The sequence below is a fragment of the Lissotriton vulgaris genome, chromosome 5 (assembly GCF_964263255.1).
Source record: "Lissotriton vulgaris chromosome 5, aLisVul1.2, whole genome shotgun sequence".
NCBI classification, from domain to species: Eukaryota; Metazoa; Chordata; class Amphibia; order Caudata; family Salamandridae; genus Lissotriton; species Lissotriton vulgaris.
In genome coordinates, this window is record NC_141693.1 from 233,082,721 (window position 1) to 233,094,817 (window position 12,097).

General features: G+C 41.9%; 1 protein-coding gene across 1 annotated transcript in view; it reads right to left on the minus strand.

The window, feature by feature from the left end:
- The window catches only part of NDOR1 (NADPH dependent diflavin oxidoreductase 1), a 232,370-nt gene that overhangs the window by 184,824 nt on the left and 35,449 nt on the right, over nt 1–12,097 (minus strand). The window contains exons 3-4 of the mRNA XM_086921240.1: nt 10,580–10,657; nt 1,933–2,030 (exon numbers count right to left, since the gene is read on the minus strand). Of these exons, the coding sequence (XP_086777366.1) occupies nt 1,933–2,030; nt 10,580–10,657 (176 nt within the window). The remainder of the gene's footprint in view (nt 1–1,932; nt 2,031–10,579; nt 10,658–12,097) is intronic.

Genomic DNA, 12,097 nt, shown 5'->3' on the forward strand with positions numbered 1-12,097 from the left:
GAATATTTACTATGGATGACTGCATAATGCTGCTCCTTGGCCACCATTTGATATACACTGCTATGGGATGTTGTCTGATACTTATGGGTGGACTACTCAGAGCAAGCACAATAGCTGGCTGCATAATGTCTGTTCTTATGGCTCAACGCCACAGCTGAGTGGACCTCAGACTAAATAGCATGGCCAACAGTATAATGGTATTTCATCTGTTGCCCTGTTGTGAACCATACACTATAGCCAACTATATAAATCTATTCCTGTGGGATGTCCATAGTCACATCCGGATGGACTCCTCAGAGCATATGCTGTACTGGTTGCATGATGCCCATTCCTATTACGTCACTCCTATGTTGCAACGGTGTAGACTCTGGAGAATACATTGTAGATGGTGCACGACTGCACCCTCAAAAATGTGCATGCTTTCACCCTGGGCTCCTCCTTTGTCCATATTTAATGTGGTTTAACCTGTATGAGAAAGATAAATCAAAACTGCTAGATATCCACAATGGTTGCATCCTTAGTGGCCTTGTTTTCTCTCACGTTTATCCTTCTTATTTCCATGGTCACAGCAACATTCAAGGTGCAACACAGTTGGAGTAGTTTCTGCCATACAAGCACAACACCAAAACACTTCCCACACAGACCACACTGCACCTTCACACTTAATTATCCACCCATAATGAACATGTTAATGTGTAACCCGTTCATTGCTGCCGTCGGCCAACGGCTGTCGGGAGCACTACCTTGGTAGTGCTGCGCACGTCCGTTGGCCGACGCGGACCCGCCCTCACAATAGAACCCCCGCACTGCGGCGAAATTATCGCCGCGGTAAAGGGGTTAAGAGACCAACCTTACTCCTACAAGCTTCAAAATCATACTTAGGCCCAGGGACAAAACACAGAGAGGACAACTTTGTTCTAGATACAGAACACCAAAATTATACATATAGGCCGCGACAGACATAGGGTCGAGATAGATTTGCATATGGCTGGGTCTGCACTGGGGTGGCGAAGTGAGCTAATGAACGATGATGGATTCAACCCAGATTTGTGACTGGGTATGAGTGTATGAAAAGTTTCAGCGCTCTGTCCATCATCTCCTTGTGTTTGCTTTCTTCGCCATAAGCTGCCAGGGTATGCCCAGATGTGGGTCCCTTGCTCAGTTTACCACTGGATTCAAGCTAGCCTGGCTGACGAGGGGTGTTACGCCGAAACCGGTCCCAGGATGCTTGCTTCTGATCCAGGGAAGCCCTGGCTTGGCAGTTCGGGCTGGACTGTTCCCATGAGGCACAGGGTTAAGACTGATTTGCATATGGCTGGATCTGAACTGGGGTGGCGAAGTGAGCTAAAGAACGATGATGCATTCAACCCAGATCTGTGACTGGGGGGTAATAGTCTGAAAAGTTTCAGCGCTCCGTTCATCATCTCCTTGTGTTTGCACATTATTTCATTCCCAGCACTACCACAGAGTAGTGTGCTATCTATCTACACATTTTCTTCAGCGCCTCACAAAAAGTATGAAGCCCTATATAATGCAATGCAACTAAGGACAAGGCAATTTACTCCAGAGACTATCATGTGATGTAGAAAAAAAAAGATATTAACATGACATCCTCAAAAAAAAGGTAATGGAAACCTTTAATGGCTTGTTACCCTAAATGAGGTTGAAATAGTATGTGTTCTAAGAGAAACAGTTCTGGATTGCAGGGGTATTGAATACTGGAAATCTGAGGAAAATCATAAATGTGAGAAACACAGTTTTCCATTCCACTTCACAGATCAAAGATTTCCCTTTTTGCCATGGTAATGAGAGGAAAGATAAAATAATATATTATGAGATGTTACACAAACATTTAATCTATATATCAAATGTAAAATATAACTACTTCATAATAAAATTAGACAACATGAGGAGCAGAATAAATATTCTTACTTGGGATATGAAGAATCTCCAAGACCCAAAACGGCATACTCCAACTGACAAAGTGCATTATTGGGCAAGTTTCTGCGAAAAATGAATCTCCAGAAATTCTAAAACCAAATTCATATTCACAGTATCATTAAGTGAGAAATTCACGTACAATTCTTTTGTTTTCCTTCTATAAAATAGTTTTGCATTATTGGTACCATCTTTAGTGAGACTGTGGTATTAAATATCATTCAGCAGTTAATCAGAGCCGGAGTAACTTAAAAATCCTCCACAAGCATAGGTTAATTTTTAAAGATGGAAATTTACTGTATATTCTATACCATTCCAAACACAAACATTTGTCTAATAATTCCTTTTGAACTACTGTTTTATTTTTTTAAGAAATGTAACAATGCTCTAATTAGGGGCAGAAAGAAGAGAGAAAGAAGGACTTAAGCAGATAGATAAAATGAAAATCTATTGTCCTAGCTTAGTTCCCTTTCAACATGTGATCTTCTTTAGAGCAACATGTGCTTTAGAAATGACTAATAATAAGCAAACAGAGAAAGGTGAGCATTGACAAGACAACCTAGACAATTCACACATTAATTTTTACACAAAAGATATTATTCAATCTACATCTACCTGTAACACATATTTCAGTGACAGCTTAGTTGACTGTATTCATTAGTTTGAATTGCTCATTGCAGAATGAGTCAACCACCTGGTAGGTGCAATAAATATAAAGAGTTGCCTTGTCACATTATGGGCACCTATCACATCCAGACAATTTCTAGATAAAGTAGCACGGCAATACACAGGCTGAACCCCAGCTCTGATGGTTTTGTAATGAACACTAGGAAATAAAACACTCTGATAAAAAGTGAAAAGGAAAACAGAATGGATCAGAAAAACAGCAATACCTATATTGTTTGTCAGGAGCAAGACTTTCACTTACTCGTATTGAAGATATTAAGTCAATAAAGACAGTATGTCATGCCAGGTTTTCTAGTACAAATTTCTATATAGGTGTCAGGAATTAATTTGGGGCTCTTTGGCAGCTCTCTGACACTCTTAAACTATCATGGAAGATGCTGGCAAGTAACAGCAGTATCATGAAGAGGCAAACCATCACAGTGGCAACTTTTTGAAAGAACAGTTGGCTTTGCAATATTGCACGTCTAACTACATATCCAAGCCCCCTGCTCTGTGATGGGAAGTGGGGCATTCAGACAGGGAAAGAATTAATGGCATTGAGCTGGCTACCCAACAGGCTTCAATCAAGCTATGCAGTTTGTGAACAAATAAGCGCAGATCATAATTTGTGACTGCCAACCGAGCCACTGCTCAGAGATGCCTTCTAATTTTTCATATGTTCCCAAATCCTCACTCCGGTGGTTGTTGAATCCAGCTTAATTCCTCTTTGATTATGCTTCCTGTCCTGGACCCCAAGTGCATGGCAGTTTAAATGCAAATATTTTCCTCTGAAGGACTCACTTCTTGAAGTAATGTATGTGGCTCCTAAACGTTTGACTCCTGGGGACCTCTATTATGTCACTTCTGGAAGCAGAGGACCCTCAAGCAATTTGTACTATTTAAATTTTCAACATTAAAACAGTTATTCGCAAAAAATACACAAATATGTGCACCCTAAATGCTCAAATTACTAAATATTTTATTGTTTTATATTGAAAACATTTGCTAAAATCAAAACAATTTTAATGGGAAGGTTGATGCTGCATCTCAGTGACTAAGTTTTCTATGTTTGGTTTTATTTCGCAGTTCGCGGCTCCAGCTCCTACCAGGGCTGGGCTGGAAACACAAAGCAGACCTGGCAAATGTTGTCAGACCAGTCCCCATACGGTGCACACCAAGTGTAGTGACTGACCCTGACCACTACAAAGGGGGCTTTGGGGGGCCCTCCCAAAAAAAAATGAGGGACAAAATGGTGCATTCTACAACACATTTGTCATTATATATTTAATTGTATTAGCTTTTAAAGCATAGTAAATAATGCCCCTACTGTGCACCAGGATCCAACAATCTTTGGTGTGGTTCTTCAATGATTCCCTCACTTTTGCCCTCCGACAGTGCCTCTCATCTCTCTATAGCCCCTCTGTCACATGTATTTCATTTGTTTAATAGCACCTCTCATACCAGTGTAGGGTGTCAGAACACTTTACACAACACACATACATAGACAATGAATCATACATGTGTAAAATCAGTGTTTAGAAAATATTGCATAATCCAAAGGGGACTACAAAGTGTAGGATTCACGTCATTCATACTGGTAGGCATTTTTTAAGTGTTTGGTGTGGAGAAGCACACACTCGGAACATAAAACAGGGTTTCACGTTGACTTTAATAATAAGAATTTATTTCTACCCAAACAAAACTTTTTCAGCAGCATCAGGATAATGAAAGACTGGGGAAAAAGCACTACTCATTGTTTGGTACCATGCAGTTTTAACACAGCTCTTTGATTGCAGTTCATAGCTCACTGTGCCAGATTACAATTGTAACTTATGAACTGCACAGTAACAACATAATCTCTGTGACAAAAGCAGCAACCCACTGAGCTATGCACACAAAACACAATGTTTTAAATGCATGGTACATGTTCTTTGCAGCATGTATATTAACCATCTGCGCTAGATGAGTTAAAACTGCCACTGGACAAAACTGCCATCTCTCTCCAGCAGGTACATTAATCACCAGAGTTATCTTGACACATTTATTGTTGCCCGAAAACTGATGATTATTCAAGGCACTTTGCAGTGCTTTTAAAACTGATGACTGGGGGCCCCCTGGGAATGAGTCACAGAACCCTGGGGGTCCACGGAAAACAGTTTGGGGAACCAGGAGGTTTCTTACTGGCATCTAGAAAAAGCCCTGTTTTAACTGGAAACTGTTGTTAGTGGTTCCTTTTTAGGTCGAGCCTAGCGTTGCAGCGCATGCACTGCTCGCTCTGCAAGGCATGCTGTAGTAGGGTTAGATGTTAGAAGTGGCGCGGAGGCCCAGCGCATATTTTTCCTTGGCTGTTGTCATTGTCCATGGTAAACATTGGCTTCTGATTCAATATGAGGCTTCTTAGTCCCGCTTTGTTACCGCCCTGTCTCCTTTTGTGACCGCCCATCAGGACTGGATCTTTTACTTGCGGCGTTACACTATTTTGGCAATAGTGCCGCGTGGTCATTTTTCCATCGCGCTTTTTTCACATTGCGGTCTCCGGAGACACGAGCCACAACTGTGACTAGAGCAGCAGCGCTAGCCACTCGGAGTTCAGATAGACTGGAACACGATGGAGGAGCAGGTCGGTGACAAGGCGTGTTCAGCCCTCTGTGCTTGCAAGTCTTACTGGTAAATACTTAAGTGATTAAGCTTATTTTTATACCAGGGAATGGGGGCTGTAAATGGTGTCTTTCTTTTGTTGCATGGCGCCCGCTTCACGGACGGGTGGCGCACTTCTTTTTTTTTCTGTGCGTGTTTTACAATTGCGCAGCGGCTGTGCCGTGTCAGCTTCTCTTGAGGTCTGGTTTCTTACCTTATGTTCGCTGCAGGCGCCGGGAACTCTGGATGCAGCTTTTGGTAAAGGCCGATACGGAAACTCCCTCCCCTGGATTTATTTTTCCCTGTCATTGCTGGCTTTTAATTGTAGGATTTCAGCAGAGTGTTCAATAAACAAGTTACCCCGCTTTTTACTTAGGCACTGGAGGCGTGTAGTGGTGCATGTTTGTTGGCATAACGCGTGTGTAACTGTCTTGGTGTAAAATAAACATTTTAATAGACCCGTTGTCGACCACTTCCCTTGTCTGTTCAGTCTAATCTCAGTACCACAGACCAGTGGTGTGTAAGGGGGTTTGCGGGGGATTACATGGTGTGGGGGTCACGTGGTACATCAGTCACCGGCCAACACTCAACCGAAGCACAAAACCTCTTGCACTTATTTGAACGAACTTCCTAAGGTCTCTAAACCTTTAACTTTACTCGTCGAAAGTGAAGGAAAGCAGAGCATTTCATTCCAGTACATTTTATTTCATATAATGTTATTTTATTTTCGCCCAGCGCAGCTCTGTTCGAAGGTTTGGAACTGCAGGTGAACGTGTGAATAGTTAAACAGACTAACGCGTTTTACCTCTGGTCCTCGCTCCAGTAGCATAGATTTCTCATAACCTTTAGACATGTTTACACTTGAAACGGTTTGTGTTTGGTGTTACAGTTGGTCTATGCAGCTGATAACACGCCCTGCCACAAGTCCCACAGAGTCACTCTCAACCGCCGTTTACTCACCTCTTTTTTGGCTCTTCTTAAAACAGAGGAGCAAAATAGGCCTGCCCAGGATCACAAAGAGTGATATTTACAGAGCGGAGGATAATCTCAAACACTGGTTTAACCAAGATGACACAGAAGGTCAACTGCCCGACTAAGTTTAAACTGATGCAGGTGGAAGGGATTTGATGTGCCCCAGATTTTTATTTATCCAATTTTTTTATAGGATGGAAATTACCCAAAGGTGCCAGAGTGCTTATATTAGAATTGGATTAGTACATACTGTACAAATTTACATAATACGAAGATGTTACTACAGTAGAGTATAAGAGCCGGGCATTGCATAGGGCACCCAATTACATTGCCCGACGATGTAAGTCCATTAAAAAAGCCACACACAGGAGTACAGTGTATGTTGTAGTAGTCATGAAATGTGAGTAACAGTATTTCAACTGGTGCCAAGATGAAGTCTAACTAAATGGATTAAATGCACTGAATCTCAAGGACCTGGCTGATGTCGAGAGTTATCCAGAAAGGTGAAACCTACGGAGGAGAGGTAAGCTAAAATACCCTTGAAGGAGAAGCACTTTCAGGTGGTGCAAAGGTTCAGCAGTAAGGAGTTCCCTATTCTGGTCGCGTTTCTTGAGAAGTATTGAACCATGAGTCGTTCTTTTTAAAGGTCAGCATTTCTCAATGGTCTAGTGCCCCCAGATATCTTACGTTTGTCAGCTGGGGGCCCGTGGAGTGGATGTGTGTAGGGACTTATGAGTCATACAAGCCGTCTTGTATATGGCTCTAAAGGTCAGGTATTTTACTTTGCCAATAGCTCTGGCTAAACACTTATAAGGTGCCAAAGGCAAGACCTATTGGCTATGCCAATGCTTGTTATTTGCAGTCTTGAGGTCCTCGGCTGGCTACAAAGTATTGTAAATTGCGTGATGACCTCCATACCAGCTCAAAGCATCCCCTTTAAGATTTACATCACTATAACCACTTCCAGATGTGCCCTCTCAAAACTGCACCGCTGCTGGTAACCCTGTGTTCCTTAGAGTTGCATAGGAGAGCTCCGTCACAAAGGTTTACTCTGCCACTTAGGTTTTGGTGACATGGCCTAGCCTTTCCAATGTTCGTAAAAGTGGTAGGGTGGAGCTGGGACGGGGATTTTTTGTGAAGTTTAAAATGCAGAAATTTGAGAAAACTTCTATTTGCAGTTTACAAATATATGACACTAGCAGCCCGTCCCGACGTTGTCCGGGTATTAATTGCTGCCACCCAGTAGTATATTGTTTTGTAAAATTTCGTTTAGATAGCATTTCTTATCTGTGACAGGCCTGTGAAACGCTCCGATTCACAGTGCACTGCTGATGCACTTAAGAGTGCGCGTTCAGTAGTGTGTGAACTTGAGTTTCCCTACTTTATTTTTCCTTGCAATATTATATAGCGCAAACTTGACAAGATGGCATGAGCACAATTTACATTACAGAAGAACACATTCATTTGTGGTAGGCACAGGGAGACAAAGCGATTTGCCTGGAATCACAGGATGTCGAGCTGATGCCAAGATTCGAACGTAGCTCCCCAGCTCTAAAGTTTGCCATTCTAGAACTTGTGGCGGGAGGTGTGTCTAAAAGTGTATGTCGGTGCTGGCCATCAATGAGAGAGACCTATGCATTTTTCAAAGGGGTGGTGAAAAACTATGAGTATGTTGCTGGAGATGTGGGCCGCCGTGCCACCAATGTACTTACCGGGGGAGGGTAAACACCCATTATTCCGCAACTTTCTTTCCGCATACCATCACTCCGCATACTTTCATTACGAAAGTACTATGACTCCGCAATGCCATTATAACGCATGGCATTACATTTTATATGCTTTTACCACGCATACATTTACAACGAAATTCGTTGTAAATGCATGAATAGTAAAAGCATGTTTTTTTTAATGTTTGGATAAGGTAAGTATGGGTATAGGGGTATATGTTTTGGGGTACTGAGGTATATGTTTTGGGGTGTTTGGGTATTTTAAGGGTTCAGATATAGTTTTGGGTTATGGGGTGCAGGGGTAGTTTTAGGGTTTAGGGATAGGTAAGGGTTTTGGGGTACAGGTGTATTTTTAGGGTTCAGGGCTAGGTTTGGGTTTTGGGGTATAGGGGTATTTTTAGGGTTCAGGGGTAGGTTTTGGGGTACAGGGGTATTTTAAGGGTTCAGGGCTAGGTTTGGGTTTTGGGGTACAGGGGCATTTTTAGGGTTCAAGGCTAGGTTTGGGTTTTGGGATGCAGGGGTATTTTAGGCTTCAGGGGTAGGTTTGGGTTTTGGGGTACAGGGGTATTTTTAGGGTTCAGGGGTAGGTTTGGGTTTTGGGGTACAGGGGTATTTTTAGGGTTCAGGGGTAGGTTTGGGTTTTGAGGTACAGGGGTATTTATAGGGTTCAGGGCTAGGTTTGGGTTTTGGGGTACAGGGGTATTTTTAGGGTTTGGGGATAGGTTTGGGGTACAGGGTGTATTTATAGGGTTAAGATGGGTTAGTGTTTAAGGGTGTTGGGGTATTTTAAGGAGTACGGGTGGGTTATGATTATGGGGTGCAGGGGTATTTAAAGGGAGCAGGGTGGGATTAACACACGATATGAGACATGGCAGGAAGGGCGGAACGTACCGCACGCCCCCAGCATTTGTCACGCCCCCAGCACACGCCTACAGCACAACGCAGACACGCCCACAAGGGTCTACTTTGCTGGCACGGTTCTTTCACCTTTTAAATGTATATGGTGGGCGTCTGCATAGCCTATGTCCTCCTGCTGCAACTGCCCTTTCCAACGCTGTATTGGGTGTTGTGATTGGTGCTGTGGTTCCTGAGATTACCCGCCTCAAAGGTTTGGGTTCTCTCTTTATTATATTAGTATGGATTTAACTGCACATGAATTCTCAACATATGTACTTACTGCCATTCTATGTATACATGCATGGCGGACATTGAATTATTTTCGGGTCATTCATTTAGTGGTACAAAATTCTCAGGAACAAAAAAGAATTAAAAACAAACTGCGAACAGGTACGTTTTATGCACGGAGCAAAAGTAACGTTTTTAAATAATATGAAGAAATGCATGATGAAATGTAAGGGGATAGCTGAATTAGGGAGATCCCATGCAACTTAATTTAAACAAATAATAATCCCTTATTAACCTAGGAATTCCTAACAAAAATAGTTTAAGATGTTTGAAGGAATAAGGAAAAGGTAAGGGATTCTGCACAAGCAGGGGTTTATTAATCGTACAATATTGATCTCGAAGTACTGACCCCAAAATAACACATGGAACCACATGCATGCATGCGGTTTTTTTTAATTGCATGACGGTAGCAATAAAGCAATGTGACGCTTTCAGAGAAGAGGAATACTTACAGGAAGAGTCAAAGGGCAGTTACTGAAAGGGGAGCGGATAGGGAGTTTGAGGAGGGAAGGGAAGAGAAGAGAAGGAAGGCCGGGGGAGCAAGGCTAGTAGTGCTAGGGATGTGCTACAACCAGGGGAATTCATGGGAATGTATAGGTTGCAAAGTGTAAAAGTAAAGTTTAATTCAATATCTTTGGAGAATGAGAAGGCCAGACATCTTTTCTCCCCCTTCCTACAATTCCTTGTCACGAGTCTTGTGATGCTGCTGCTGGGCGACATGAGCTGCCCCGGGGAGGTCTTGCCATTGGAAACTATGTCAATGGAGGCCATGATGTACAGGTTCGCAGGTTATGTAGAAGGTCCTGAAGGTGATGCAGAAAGAAGTGGGAGTCTGCAGCAAAAAGCAGAGCGGGCATTTACAATAGTTGAGCTTAATCCTAAGGCTTCACTGTGTTTGCTGAATAAACTGCCCCAATCCAGCATAAGAATGTTTTAAAGGAAAAAATATGTCTTTGATTTTTAAACGTCCCTAAGTAACATCTATTCTTGGTGACAAATTCATGTTTAGATTTACATTACTTTAATATTAAAACAGCAGTCTGAGCTTTGAATGGAATTGTTACTACTAAAGGATGAAAATTCTTGGGGGCTGAATATTTGCAGTGACGAGCTCCGTTTGCAGCTTAATTCTGGACTTGCGCATTGCGGTGAAGACAGTGGAAAAGTTCTTTCATTACTGCAAGTTAACACATAGGAGGTGTAGACTATAGCCTGACCAATGAAGCTTCAGAAACCTTCTAACCTGCTGTAACTTCAGCAAAAAATGCTGATAGTTTCCAACTCCAGCTTGAGGCGGTGACACAAAAGTGGTGATTGGTGCCATATTAATAAATATTAACGTAAGATAATATAAACAGGTGAGGTATAACAAAATTCAAATTCCATCACAAAGGCACTTAAGAGACTCAGGCAGAAAGTTTAAACCAACTTATAGTAGGAACGAACAGACCTACCTTCATGTTATCTGGAGGGTCGCCTTGGCCCGTAGTTGCACAGACAAACACCACAAGTGGCTCGTTGATCAAGTTTGCCTTCAGGGAACGAGAAGAAAAAAAAAATAACCTTCATCAGAAATTTCAGATCAGCCAGAAATGGAAGACAGCCTGAGACGGACTGCAAAACAATCATTTTAGTTACAAATATGAGCTTTCAAACATTCCTAGATATACAATTAGCAAGCAATCACAGGGAGGTAAACTAGAGAGAGAAACTCACTCCTAGGCACGAAACTGTGATGCACAGTGTGTGGAAATATTCAGAAGAGGTAGATATGTGCAGAATAGATGCCGGGTTTACACCCTGCTCTGGTGATAGTAGCACATTTCTGTGCGAAGATGGAAAGTTATTGATTCGGGTATCTTTGAAAGAATTCCAGGATATTCAGAATATTCTCTACTGTTTACCGTGGATCACCGGAACTTTCTGTGCTTGTAGTCATTCAAAGTCATTATGTCTCTAAACGGTGTCTGGACGGTTTTAGTATTCAACAGCTCCCCACATTATGGCTAGAGGTTGCATGCATCTCACGACTCAACAGGAACTTCCGAATTTGCAGGACTGTAAATGTTTACTTTATTTACAATTGTTTTATGAAGTACAAACTTGAGCCTACAGAACTTCAGAACATAAAAGAAAAGACACAGTAGGGTTGCAATATGTAAACACAATATGACATGGGAATAGGGTATGATTAAATACTTCAATGTTATGTTCTTATACGGAACAAATACATATATTATGACTAAAATAAGGGAGCAATATATAAACACCTTATTGCATACAAATAGATGCAACATAGTTACAGTGAGAGCAAAGTCATAAACAGTTTAAGAAGTAAAATAACGTGAGCACATACCTTTTTAAGATATACTAATAGTGAATATTTATACATAAGGTAGTAAATACCTTCATTTTATACAACAGAGTAACAAAATAAGGAGGTGTAAACAGAAAGCATAAAGAGGAGAAAAGGCCAGAATGGGTGGCCGCTCTTTTCGGGTTATGGCCGCTAGGGAATGGAACGCTCTCCCTATGGAGATCAGACTAGCGGACTCGGAGACCGCCTTCAGGAAAAGCTTAAAAACACACCTGTTTTCCCTGTAACTCCCTACTCTGTACTTGACTCCTTTCCACAGCGCGGGGACACGCCGTGATGGCGTCACCAGGCGCTTTATAAACTCCTTTGTTTGTTTGTGTTTGTTAGGATAAACTAATTAAAAGTCGTATTTTGTTCCCCAGCATGATATCTTCTATAGATTGATGTGTTTGCTTCATTCAAATTCCAAACAGCCAGAATAAAACTGAAGAATAGCAAAGGGAAGTTAATTACCCCAAGACAACTTGGAAAACATGTAGAGAAAGATCAAACTATAAATGTGAAGAAAAGGTTTGCAAAGTTTATTATCACCGTTTTGTAGGTATCAGGAAAAAGAAATAAGCCAAAGCATCATACATACAATCACCCCCCAGGT